This window comes from Herpailurus yagouaroundi, unplaced genomic scaffold (genome assembly GCF_014898765.1).
Source record: "Herpailurus yagouaroundi ecotype Mexico unplaced genomic scaffold, PumYag 77, whole genome shotgun sequence".
In the NCBI taxonomy this organism is placed as follows: domain Eukaryota; kingdom Metazoa; phylum Chordata; class Mammalia; order Carnivora; family Felidae; genus Herpailurus; species Herpailurus yagouaroundi.
Genome location: NW_024412388.1, coordinates 55478497 through 55492817, shown reverse-complemented (window position 1 = coordinate 55492817; position 14321 = coordinate 55478497). Strand labels below are relative to the sequence as shown.

At 39.1% G+C, this 14321-nt stretch overlaps 1 protein-coding gene across 36 annotated transcripts in view; it reads right to left on the bottom strand.

Moving 5' to 3' along the window:
* Positions 1 to 14321, bottom strand: part of SGIP1 (SH3GL interacting endocytic adaptor 1) — a 206119-nt gene that overhangs the window by 94211 nt on the left and 97587 nt on the right. For all 36 annotated transcript variants that reach the window (XM_040470530.1, XM_040470529.1, XM_040470535.1 and 33 more), the window contains 3 exons: positions 12820 to 12876; positions 8399 to 8453; positions 7493 to 7668 (listed from right to left, as the gene is read on the bottom strand). In XM_040470530.1, coding sequence (XP_040326464.1) covers positions 7493 to 7668; positions 8399 to 8453; positions 12820 to 12876 — 288 coding nt within the window. The remainder of the gene's footprint in view (positions 1 to 7492; positions 7669 to 8398; positions 8454 to 12819; positions 12877 to 14321) is intronic.

Below are 14321 nucleotides of genomic sequence, written 5' to 3'. Positions count from 1 at the left end.
AGCATGCAATTCAGGAATTTCCTGCCTCTGGTTGAGGACATATTAATATTTTTATGTGTCAAAATTGTGGCTATATTGTCTCACTTAGATTTTAAGCTGGTAACAGAAATTGAGGATGTTAGGCCTCTAATCCTGGTGATCATGTTTCTGAAACCTCCCTCCCCAATCAGATCTAGTTGTCTGAGATAGAACAAGATGGAAGAATCTGGAGTTATGCAAGGAAATTCTAATTCTTACCCTCACAACATGGAGCAAAAGACCATGTGGTCAGAGGGCCCAACCAACATTAATTGGCAAAATAATGATGAAGGCAATCCAGATTGAATTCATATTCTGCCCATTTTCTAGAAGATAAAAATATCCAACACACAGATTTCTTCTTACCAGCACAGGATGGGCATGAAAAGTATGGAAAAATGATATTTTTTTTCCTAAAAAAAAATTAGTAATAAAGAACAATAAATCTCAGGTATGAAACTAATTCTTCTGCAGTCCATGGCTTATTAGAGTGTAGGAAAGAGAACAGTATGTTTTGAAAAAGGAAGGTCCTACCCATTTCATCATCTATCCTTCTCTGTAAGGCCAGAAAAAAAAAAAAAGAGTGACATCCTATGTGTCAACTGGATGATTTTTGGTCAGGGTGCCTGCAGCTCTGTCTGGAGGGGGCTTCTCAGAATGCATCAGGGATATGGGATCTGGTCACAGTGTTTGCTCAGTATTTGCAGTGGGGTGTGGTAGCTTATATATCTGGTCTAGATCCAACTGATCATGTGTGCCCTGTGAAGCTCTCCTTAAAGAGTAGAACTCAAGCTCACCCTCTTCCTTTCTACCAGCTGCACTTGAGGTCTGTGCTGAGCACTTAGCATCAGAATGCACTCCTTAGCCTCCCCTTGCACCCTGCAGCAATCTTACTGGGAGCGAATGGCAGTGTGTAGGAGACTGGAGCTCTCCTCCCCCACTGATGACTCTTTGTTTTTACTGAACTCGATGGGGTGCTGAACCTTCTGCCAAAGTGAGGACAGGAAAGGGGGTGGTGTTACCAAGCAGCGGCAAATTCATGGATTTCACTCACTGGCAGGCTAATTTGGGGGTGGCAGGGTGGGTGGGCCACCTGGAATAGGCAAACAGCACCAGACTTTCTCCAGTTCAAAGCTATCGCCCTCTCCCCATATTTTTTGAATAAATAACTCTGTTATGGATTGCAAAGCACCAGGAATAAGCTTAAACTAATAACTCCTTCTGAATGCCATGCCATATTCTTTAATTCCTTATAGCACTGAATCTTATAGGGGAAGGGGAGAAGGCACCAACATATATGCCAGGTGAGGTCAACACCTGCTCCTACATCATTTTGCATGCCTGTGCTGGGTTAACAATTGGTTTGATATTTGGATATCAGCCCTCTTCTCCTTGACTTTGCTCAAGTCCTCCCTCTCTATTTTTATATTCTTTCTCACTCTTGCAAATGTCTTAAAGAAAAGTGGAGATGAAAGGGGAACTGATACTTATAGACCCCCTCCTGGGAGACAGGCACCTAACTGGGCATAATCTCTTGTTCTCTTCACATTAGTCCTGCAAGAGGATGAATATTCTTGTTCCCATCTTACAGATTTGGGATCTGAAGCTCCATGTTAAGCAATTTGCCCATGGACACAGATAACAAGATATAGACTCAAAAGCCTGTGTTCTTCCTACTCAACCAATGTGCTTTAAGGAAATGTTCTCTTTCTTGGTCTCCTTGCCATAACCCCAAACTGCCCCTAAAACAGAACGCTTTCCACAGAAGCTCTTGAGTCAGAATACACAGTAGAGTATTCACCCTTAGAGGGATTTAAAGATAATGAAATTATAGACTCTTACTCTGTAGATGAAAATAACCTACTGTGTTTTTAACTTGGCAGAAAGGAGGCAGACGCTGAAGGTCAAGTTCTGGTCCTCAGACTTTCAGCAGCGTCTCTATCTTTCTGAGTTAATTTCTTCTGTAAAATGTGATGATCACCACCTCTCTGCCTGCTTAGTAGTGTGGCTGCTCATTCCATCTTTCTGATTATGACAGCATATATAAACTGTAAACTATTATTATAATAAAACTTCAACATAAAAAATGCTGACTGATTAGGAGAACTGAAAAATGTGAGCCATATAAAAACGAGGTGTCATTCCTTAACATTTAAAACAAAGGTGCCTGAAGTCTTCATATAAAATGAGAGACTTTTAATAAACTAGAAATCACACATGACACAGCAGTAAGGCTGCCTGAATTGTCAGCTCAGCCTTGCTCTCTTGTCACACGGAATGGCCAGGAGGTACTGTAGAAGGTGTGTCCGTGGATCGAGGGGGAAGAAAGCTTGGGAGGTGGGCTTCTGAGTTGGAATCAAGAGCCCTGAAGGGCTCATCAAAGTGATAGCCTTCAGAGTGATGGTTTGTGGGTACTCAGAAGTTGTATGCAAAATGTTTTTGATGAGCTAATGAACTTTGAATTTTTCCCCTGGAAAGAGAGCCAATAGCTTTCATCAAAAGTAGTATAACATAGTGGGTAAGAGTTCTGAATCAGAATCAGATCTTCTGGGTTTAAATCCCAGGAACTTTGCTTATTAACTGTGACATCGTGGGTGAACTTAATTAATACTTCCATGCCTCAATTTTCTCATCTGTAAAATGTGGGTAGTAATAGTACTTAGTTCATAGAGTTGCTATGAGGATAAATGAATTAATATGTGTGAAGCATCTGACACACAGCACTCAAATTTTCACAGCTGCCACCACCACCACCATCAGCATCATGACTTTTCAAAGTGGTCTTAGAGGATGTTGACAGGTATTCGCCATGAATACTCTTGTTGTTCTGATTAATAATAGGTATGATTTACTAAGGTTCTTAGCTTGCCCCTATCAGAGAACTGACTGATGTAGCAGTATAAAGATTATTCACCTCAGTCAAACTCAGGACAACTCTGAAGGGACAGCCTAACTGTAGAGTTCCCATAGGGTCAGCTCAGGGTGCTGTTGGGCATGCAATACAGCTTAACTTCCCCTTCTATCCACCTTACCCCATAGGAGATGAGCCCAAGGTCACTCCATAAACAAGTTGCACAGTAAACTTGGAGTTGGAAAAGGAGATGGTTTGTCCTTTGTTAATCCTCTAAACAGCACAGCTACAATCAAGGACAAAACTTACACAGAGAGAGCATTCGGGCTTACTAATTTCTTTCAATAATGAAACAGCCTGCCTCAAAAAAGCAGTGTACTTTGCAAGACAGAAGGAGCACTATTACTATTGAAAGGGTCAGTTTCAACCAAACAAGTTGGTATTTTAGTGAAATTTGTTTCTGTTTATCTGCTCCTGGCTAGCATGTTGCATAGCATCACTCATATTTAGAATTTAGTGATTAGAAATCTTTACAAGGAAACTTCCTGGGTTCAGTAGAATCTGGGAATAATTTGAAGGTAAATGGGGAAAAAATCCATTTCCTAATGAACTCTCAGAAGTAATCTGAGATTATTTAAGATACAATGGCAGAAATTGTCAATGCCCACCACTGTCCATTTACTCCTTTGTCTTTACCTAACAGAACCCTGCCAAAGACTACATTTCCCAGACTCCCTTTTAGCTAATGTGGCCATGGGACTAAATTATGGCTAGTGGTAATGATGTTTGCAGACTCTGAGTGAAATCTTTAAAGGAAACCACGTGCCTTTTACTTTCTCTTTCCTTCATCCCAAGGTTGGAACATGGAGACGATTGATGGTGGGTGGTAAGGCAGCAGTAGCCTCAGAAAGGTGAACAATAGTTTCTGGGTTCTTGAATAACCTCTGGACTCGGACTCAATTACCCATCTGAGGTGCCTACCAGTTTTGACTTTTACATGGGAGAAAAGTAAACCACTTATTTTGTTTAAGCCATTACTATTTTGGTCTGTGGTAAAGCAGCTGTACCAATATTCTAACTTGTACAGAGACCAAATCAATAACTAAAATCTAAGTGCTGTTCATTCTTTGCCCAATCAGCATAGTATCAGGAGACTACACTATGAAAAGAATAGAAACGAACATACTTGCCAGTGAGTTAACACTTACATCACCCCCCTCCTTTTTTGGTGCTCTGCCTTATCCTGGCCCACATTATATTTTACTTCTGTATAAAAATCAAGGGCCAAGGGAAGATCTGGACTGAAATTATGTTTATTTGTCTGTATAGTAGGATTTTTGCCAGCAATTAATACCCCAATTTTCTATGCTGCTGATGCTTTGTTTTGGGGATGAGTAATTTTCAGATAGGTTTATATTATATATATACATAGATGTATGCATTCATTCATTCAACCATCCATCCATCCATCCATCCATTCATTCATTTATTGAGTAATTTGACCATGTAGTGTGTACAGGGAGCTATTCAAATACAATGAGAAGCAATTCATGATAAGAGATATCAAATGGGTTAAAATTCATTGATACATATTCACAGATGGCTGAGCAGAACAAGTGAAACATAACTTAATCTTAAAATTCTTTAAAAGAAATAGAAATGAGAAATCCAACATAAGCCATTGTTAGGAATCACTTGCCATTTAGAATTTCCTCTATTTCTATTAGAGTAATGATTGACGCTTTTGTAGCATAAGAACCATAACCAATGTGAAATATACCGATATATTATTAACTAGTGTAGACTCTATTTCTCTTTTTGCACCTGAATTAAGTGTAGACATGTAAATGTCTGATTGCTTGGTTGGAAACATCTAAAGTTGCAAAAGGATCTGCCATTTTTATCATGGCACTAACTGGATTTCAGAAGTTTTTTCTAGTGATCTTGTACTGGAGATAACATACTGCATATGTCATTTATGAAATAAATGGGGTACACGTGGGTTATCTAGAAGAGGTTACGGATTCTAAAACCAAGAATATATTCTCAGTTACAATCTCTCTTTTTACTTATGTATATCCAGAAACACCCTTACCTTTCCCTAAAGTAGCAACAACAGCTCATTCCCCTATATTAAATACCAAAAATCACAAATATTGGGGAATCCTCATAATGGGCAGAGCCAAGTTCCCACATCAGAAGGAACCTGGGGGTCCGGGGGATGGTGGTGGTAGGGGGATCTGAGAGACCCTTAATTCATGGTGTTGCTGGTATGCAGAAACAGCCTAACCTTGTAATTACTTTCTCTGAGTGCTCCCATCTACACTTCCCACTACCTTCCCTAACCAGAGTTTTAACCACATCATGTCAAGATATTACCATGAAAATAGGTGCTGAGAAGAGCTCAGAATAAACCACTCTTCTTGCTGCACCATCAATAACACAGCTAGTTGGAGGAATATCTGCTAGATGACCCGGCAAACATATTCTTTTTGATAGAGGAGATTTCATCTTTCCTAAATGCAACTAGCTTTTGGCCAAATATGTGCTGTATGTCTGCAACAGTTTCAGTAAGTTCTCTTTTCTTTCTTTTTCCTTTTTTTTTTTTTTTAAGTTTCTTTCACACAAATCTGTTCATTTAATCCCATGATCTTGTCTTCTTACACTTACCCCTAGGTAGCTTCCAAATGCCCACTAAGTGTGTTAGGCCCTATGGAAAGGTGGATATAAACTGGTTTCAGGAGCTTAGGTAAATTTTAAGTTAATTTAAAACAACAGTTCAGTAAGTGAAAAATGATTTGAAAGATGTCAACTGAAAAGTCAAAATGTATGCATTTAAAATGCCCCTCTTACTAGAAATCACTGGTATTGCAGCCCTAATTGTGGGTTTTAAATCTGTACTTTCCATTGCAGAGGGAAAGAAAGCACATATATTTCATGGCTCCTGTTTTCAGGGAGACATCTTAAAATAGCAAGTGCGTATATGATTAAAAATCACCTGAAATATCATTTCCTGTGGTTGATTATTATTAACAATCATTTTATTCATCACTAACAGCAGTGATAAAGGCCATTATAAGCACTAAGCACTAAGGAAGGCATCATTATAGATTTTATTCATCCCAGGCAGGCAAATACTTATTCTCAGAAGATAGATGATTACAACTTCTTTAGATATTTTTGGTGAGTTTTTAAAAGCACCTCAAAAATGGTTCAGAATTTATTATCTACCTCTGTCAGGGGGTTGCTGTAGGAAGATCAGATCTTTCTGAAGAAGATGCCAAGAACATATTAGCTGCTAGTTTGAGAACCTTCATCTGTTCCTTACATCTATTTTTAGAAAACAGTTGTAGTGTTTAGCAAACACCACTGAGAAAATACTGTACATGTTGGAACCCAGAATTCAGCAACTATAGAAATCTAGTAGGTGGGAACTGGGGGAAAGGAGAACAAATTGTAGAAAAATACCAATTTGAATAATGTAAGTAAGGTCTGCCTATATTTTAGGTGCCTGAAAGATGAGAGTATTTAAAATATTTTGATAATAAAATATAAGGAAGATTATGGGCTTTAATATCTTTATTTTTTTATTTTATTTTTTTTCAATATATGAAATTTACTGTCAAATTGGATTCCATACAACACCCAGTGCTCATCCCAAAAGGGGTTTTAATATCTTTAGATTATGATCTGTGACATTAGATTAATGTTTCTTTTGGGAGCAGAGCAATGGAAATGTTGTTGTTGTTTTTAAAGAAAAATAATTTCCTTAGTTTTCTTCCCATGAGTTTCTAGGTGTTATATCATAAAAAAAAAAGACACTATGATGTGTTTTTAAAAATCACTGTTAGGGGGCGCCTGGGTGGCTCAGTCGGTTAAGCGTCCGACTTCGGCTCAGGTCATGATCTCACGGTCCGTGAGTTCGAGCCCCGTGTCGGGCTCTGTGCTGACTGCTCAGAGCCTAGAGCCTGCTTCGGATTCTGTGTCTCCCTCTCTCCCTGACCCTCCCCCGTTCATGCTCTGTTTCTCTCTGTCTCAAAAATAAATAAACATTAAAAAAAAATTAAAAAAAAATCACTGTTAGTAGGGGCACCTGGGTGGCTCAGTCGTTTAAGCGTCTGACTCTAGATTTCCGTTCAGGTCATGATCTCACAGTTTGTGAGTTTGAGTCCTGCATCTGGCTCCAAACTGGCAGTGTGGAGGCTGCTTGGGATTCTCTCTCTCTTCCTCTTTCTGCCCCTCCCCAGCTCTCTAAGTAAATAAACTTAAAAAAAAAATCACTGTTAGTAAATATGTAAACCTCATATTATTCTTAATTGCTTCAGAAGTAACTCTGAATAATCTTTTTGTTATTTTTCCTTCTTTTTCAAATGCTTGCAGGAATGTAAGCCAAAAAGAAATGTGGTCCCATGTATTTTTGCCATTTTGCAAAGCACAAAAACAATTACAAAATGAGCATAGTTTTCTAAAACAGAAGGAGCTGTTTAAGGTTTACATAAAATTCATAAAAGGGTGACCACATGCCAGCCTCCGGTTTAAGGGGTTTCTGATCTATTTAGCACGTATGGGTGGAACACAGCTCTCTGTCCAACCTCATCAAAACTTGGCATAAACACCACTCACCACTGGTGATGGGGAAAGTGCAATGTTGCCTATCGATGCCTTCAGCTCATCCACGGTCACAGCACTCTTAAGAATGTCTTTAGATTGTAATGGCTTAATCTTGATATTAAATTTCTTGTGTGATTCTTCTTCCTCTTCCGATTCACTCGAAGAATAAAAGTGCTTTCCTTTGGTAGGTAGAACACAGTTAAAGATACAGAACTCTTTTTTCTACTGGGAAGCAATGATAAGTATAAGACAAGAGTGACTGCATACAGAGGCAGCAAAGGTATCCTTAGATGGCAGGAAATCAAACCAAAATACACAGACAAATAAAAGAGCAGATTAGGAAAGGGTTCAAATTTATTTACCTTTCCTTGGAACATGATTAAGAATGGTGAATTTCTAGGAGCAGTAGTATAAGGTGCTACATTTTTGCTGCAGGTGGCCATTTGTTATGTCCCACTCAGTACAAACACGGACAGGCCCACGGGAGCTTTCCTGTCTAAGGAGAAAGGAAGGCCACTCTTGGGATGATTTGTGATGAGTTTCCAGTACTTTAGGGATGCTCTGCCCAGAGATGGTTTGTGGGGAGAGCACAGGTAAGAGCTATTTTCTAGTCACGATAAATGACATGGTCATATCAGGTTTTAGCAGACAACCTGGTACCCAGAATTTACACAATCTTTCCTCAGCACATTTTTCTCTTTCTCCTCTCTCTCTTTTCTATGAATAGATCAAGGCAAAATGCCTGCTTGTTAGTGACCAGGCTGTTCTCTGCTGTTTATTCATTTCTAATATTAGGGACAACAGGACTCAGGAAGTTTGAACTATTTCTCATTTCAGCACCTTTTCAAAAATCTGAATTTATATAGTCTTCTTAGAGAAAATAAAGATTAAAATAAAAATAAAATAAAGAAAGGATATAGCCGGGTTCCTCGGGTCTGATGCTATAGCCTTCTTCATCCAGCTCAGGGGAGTTCTATAAAATAGAAGCGCACATTAAGCATTTATTATCCTGACAAAAATCAAGGAATTATTAATTTTCCTTCTAGAGCTTTCTACTTAAAGATATAGACAGATCTTTTATTTTAACCTTTGGAAGTGAATGCCAAGCAGCGTATGCTTAGATATTTATTCAAGGATACTTGGAGAGTCTTTCTATCAGAAAAATAAACTAGGAATCAACTGTCAATGAAAGGAAACATTCAAAGAGCATTTATCATGCATTTCTTATAGGCCAAGGACTGTGCTAAGCAATATAGGGGAATACAAAATGCAAATTATTTTTCCTCTGGAAAATTGAAAAGTATTTTGGTAGGCAAAACATTTTAAAAAGATATAAAATACAAAACATGAGGCGCCTGGGAGGCTCAGTTGGTTGAGTGTCCGACTTTAGCTCAGGTCATGATCTCACGGTTCGTGGGTTCAAGCCCCACATTGCGCTCTGTGCTGATAGTCTGGAGCCTTCTTTGGATTCTGTGTCTCCCTCTCTTTCTGCCCCTCCCCCACTCATGCTCTGTCTCTCTCTCTCTCTCTCTCTCTTAAAAATTTTTAAAAAATTAAAAAAAAAATCATTGATAGGGGTTTGAAGGAAAAGGAAATTAGTGAAGTCTTGCCTTTCAGGAGAGATGGAGAGGGTGAAGGGGGGGGTGGCGGTGGTAAGGGAGAGGCTGTAAGGAACAGACACCGAGGCAGGAATGGATAGTATGGTTCAGATGGGGAAAGAGAGAGGCAACAACAAAGATGACTGACTGCAAAGGAAGCTGCACAGTGGGAGAACATAGGAAATAAGACCATGGATGGCCAACGTTCTGGAGGAAGAGTTCAAACTTCATATGGTTGCTGCAGCTTCTCAGGGTAGAAAGTAGCATCTTAAGGTGTTTTGGAAGCATGCTTCAGGAATAGACTGTGGGCAGAAGAGACTGGAGAAAGGAAAGCTCATTCAAAAACTTGTATCAATCAGGAAAGATGTGCTAAGAATATGGACCAAGTTGTTGGTGGTGGGAAGTGATTAATCTTAGTTCTTTGTAACATCTGGCATAGGAAAAAAAAGGAGAGGGAAGGTTCAAGGAGACTCCAAGATTTCTACTGTCAAATCCTCAGGGACTGCTGGTATTTCTGACTGAACTAATTGTAACAGCAGGCAACTAACATTTTTAAAGAAAGGAAAGATAAAAGAGAATTTGCATGATTGGAATTAGTATTATTATCTTTGGGTTCCTATTATATGAGAAGTACTGTGACTCCCACTTTATTTCATTAAACCTTCATTAACAATCCTATGTGGAAAGAATTATCCCATTCACTGAGGAGGAAACCAAGAGAAATGAGATGCCATTTTGCAGGAAAACACACCCCAGCGAATGGCAGACCTGTGCCTGGACTCCAGATATGTGAGACTATACCCTTATGCCCTAGTGATGAGGGTGAAGCCATTCAAGGGTGGCTCTTTTAAAGTTGTGGTTAGAGGCCTGGATGTGAGAAAGGGACAGAGTTGGAGAGAGAGATTTTGGAGTCACTGAAATGATAAAAGCGCTATGACCATAGAGAGAAAGAAAGCCTGAATGCTATGGAAAAAAGCCACCATTTAAAAAAAAATTTTTTTTAACATTTATTTATTTTTGAGACAGAGAGAGACAGAGCATGAACGGGGGAGGGTCAGAGAGAGGGAGACACAGAATCTGAAACAGACTCCAGGCTCTGAGCTGTCAGCACAGAGGCCGACGCGGGGCTCGAACTCACGGACCGCGAGATCATGACCTGAGCCGAAGTCGGCCGCTTAACCGACTGAGGTACCCAGGAGCCCCAAAAAGCCACCATTCATTGAGCATTTATTGTTTGTCTCTTGCCCTTCTTCAGTACCTGAGGTTATTTTTTTTTTTTTTAATTCAAGTGTATTGAGGTCACTTCCCTGATAAAAACCTGACCCTGGCTTCTCACTGCACTTGGAATGAAAGCCCAGGGCCACTGTGCAGCTCACAGCCCTGTCTGACCTGGCTCCAGGTCTGAGATTCCCTTCTCGGATCCTCCTCAGCTGCAAGGCCTTCATTCTATTGTTAACTTTTATGGTTTGAATACGTAAGCTCTTTCCCATTTCAGGGTCTTCATAAGTGCCATTCTCTCTGCTTGGAATTCTCTTCAATGTTCAGTCAGTTAACCCCTACTATACTTAAGGGCTTTGCTTAAGGGTCACATCCTCCATGGGGCCTTCCTTACTCTCCCCTCTCTCTGCCCAAAGCAAGATGACATAATCTCTTAAGAATAAAACCTTTCTTATTACTTCGAGAAAGTGATGTCTAATGTATAATCACAACGACAATTCCTATGTGACCTGATTAGTTTTCAGGACTAAACAAATTTGAGGGAAATTATGCTCCATTTAAGCATTCACAATGTTGACCAGGGATAGCGCTAGAGTGTAGGGTTTAGAGGGGGTAATATTACTTTGATGAGTAATTTGGTATTTTTACTGTCATACTTCTTGTTTGCTTACAACATCCCATTTTTGTGTATTAAAGAATCCTGCAAAATATAATAGAGGTCTTTCTTGGTAAAGAAGAATTAAGTCTGGGAAAAGAAAGCATATTTTCTTAATATTTAGTAGCTTCCTTTATAACATTATTTGTGAACAATTTGGATTTAGGGTAACAGAGGGATTGGCATAGATTTTAGGGACTTGAACTGCTAAAAATATCTAAAAGATCCCAATCCCAGGAAACAGATATGAGAGAACCAGGTGATGAGGTTGGCAGAGTGACACGTTTTAGAGTGGAGGAGTGGGAAACATCAAGAATGTAACCTGCTGGGGCAGCTGGGTGGCTCAGTCGGTTGGGCATCTGAATCTTGATTTTGGCTCAGGTCATGATCTCACAGTTCCTGAGATCGAGCCCTGATTTGATTCTCTCTCTCCCCCTCTCTCTTTGCCCCTCTCCTACTCTCTCTCTCTCTCTTTCTCTCTCTCTCAAGATAAAGTAATAAACCTGAAAAAATAATTTAACCTGCTGAGCTTTAGTTTTCTTTTCTATAAAAGGCAAATAATATAATGCAAAAAGCATTTGCTTTTTAAGGCTGTGAGGATTCCACGGCATTTAATATTATGACTGACAAATAGGGAATATTCAATAAGTGGTGGTATTATTTACTGTACAAATAAAGTTATTATCAACAAATATGCAAAAGCTTTAACATTAAAATTAGCTTTTATGCAAGGGAGGTTTGGTCAAGACAGTCATCTAAAGAACATACATGCAAAAGCATTTTGTAGGGACTGTGAATTTAGGTACCTACTGTATAATAGAAATGATCTTTGATGTGCATATGATTTACATGTTTTATATGATTAGAAATCCAAGAATCACTGTGGCTGTCCTGTTGTGGTTGGTGAAGTGGGTGTTGATGTAAATCAGTTTCCAGGGGAATCAGGTGGAGAGTTTAGGTGTCAGCTGAGAGTCACCCTCACTCATTGAAAAGCAACAAGTGATTGTCACTTGACCTGGGAAAAGTCTGTACCACGAGGTTCTGTGAATTGTTTTGTGCTATGGTCTGAATGTTTGTGCTCCCCTCAAATTTATACGTTGAAATCTTAACCCCAAAATGATGGTGTTAGGAAGCGGGGCTTTTTAGAGGTGATTGGGTCCTGAGGGAGGAGCCATCATCATTGGGATTAGTGCCCTTACAAAGGAGATCCCAGGAGGTTACAGCTAGAAGGTGCCATGTACAAACCAGAAAATGGGCCCTCGACCAGACACACCAGACACCGAATCTGCCGGCACTATGACCGTGAACTTCTCAGCCTACACAACTGTTAGAAATAAATTTTTGTTGTTTAGAAGTCACTAAGTTTATGGTATTTTTGTTATAGCAGACTGAATGGACTAAGACACTATGAGACCAAACCCCAGAGGTTAACTGATTGACTTGATTCTCAAAGCTGCTTAGAAATAGAACCAGGACTGCAACATTTGGACTTAATATTTAAAAAGGCATTTTTTAAAAACACATATCATAGGCTAGGCAGGAACTAAAATAATCTGCAAATAATGAGCTCATTGAATCCTTTCAACGATGTTATAACGTAACTACTGACTTCATTTCTGTTGGTCAGGAAATAACCATCCCAAAGCCACACACAGAGGATCAATCTGTGGAGGGGCTAGGTCATGAACCCAGTCTAACAGACCCTAGGGCTCTGAAACTCTGTAACCACCGTAAGCATGCCAGGCACTGCCTAATGAGATGGAGAATGTTTCACTTATTTCTATGTCTTATTATAAACATAAGAATGCCTCAACTCATTTTCAAATTGTGAAATACTTAATAAAGAAAAACAATGTTCTGATACTCACGTATCTTTCCCAATCAATTTCTGCATAAAATCCATTTGGTGCCCCATTACTTTTCTTCTGCAATAAATTTGAAAATAAATTTAGAAGAGAAACATTTGAATAAGAGACAAGGAACAAAGAACACTTAACTCTTATCTGTATTTAGCAAGAGCTATCAAAATCCAGCACTGGAAAGACAAATTAGAGCAGCCTATTAAGCAACCACACTGGTGTAACTGAATGGTAAATTGAGCTGCCATGAGACTGCATAAAAGAGCTTACATACTTATTTCACAAAAGAATGTAAGATACCTAAGCATAGGAATGGTAACAGCTAGCTGTTCAAATTTTATTGGTTACTAAAAAATTAGAAGCACCTACAGTATAATTTAATCCTCTATACCTTCAGGGGATATAATCAGATATATATATATGGAAACATTTTGACTGCCATGTTGTTCTCATATAGAATTAGTTCCAACATACCTAAAGAGTATCTCTCCAAGTCATTAACTAATCTTCCTTTAGCTTTTCTAACACTGACTCAACTTTTCCCTAACCACCCCCTTGATAGAATGTAAGGGGAATCAACTCCAAGTTAATTCAGTTCCTAGGTATTAAAAATAGTTTTGTTATTCTTTCCAAGTGGCTTTTCTTATCAAATTATTAAAATAGAATCCAAGGATTGATTGTGGATTTCTGTCATCCGTGTGTTCTACGGCTTCATGAGCATACGTCATTGCAAGATGACTGGATATCAGCCATTACTCTTTGGATTCTTTTCAAGTTCTATTTTAGCACCTAAACAATCATGATATATGGCCACAAGCATTTGAGTAAGGCTGTGGCATCATAAAAACAGAAATTTCTAAGATTCCCTACTTTCTGGGAGCAAAGGACAAAAACACAAATCAGGTTGGTAAGGGGGGGTCCATTCAACAACATTCCTGTGTTTAGCACATAAAACAATGGTATGTCACCGAGAACTAGCAGAACTCAGAACAGCACATATCAAATAGTGAAGCATGCGGCTTGAGGACAGGACTTCTAATTTTACAATCACAGATAAAATCCACTTGAACTACAACATTGAACAGCTAACATCTAATTTGGCAAATAGGTAGGAGAAGGAAGTTTTCATGTATGCATATCACTAGAAAAGCAAATTAGAGGTAACCTAGTAACCATTGTCATTGATTACTGAATGCTGGACTGGGCATTCTAAGAACTAGCCTAGTTTACAGCTAGAGTGAATAGCGGGTAAGGCATAGATATTGTGTCCATGCCCTCTTTCTTCCTCTTCTTATACACCACCACTGCACTAGAATGCACAAATACAAGAACTCTGCCATGCTTCTAGTACCCAGGAACATTGACTCCGTGACCCTCTTTTTCTTTGTTTTGCTCCTGACAAAGATTATATACTTTGTCAGACTACACCATTTTAACCTTTTCACAGAATTGCCTTCATTGAATTAGTGCTTCAGCAATACTCTCCCTACTTTGAACAAAGGGCATTTTTA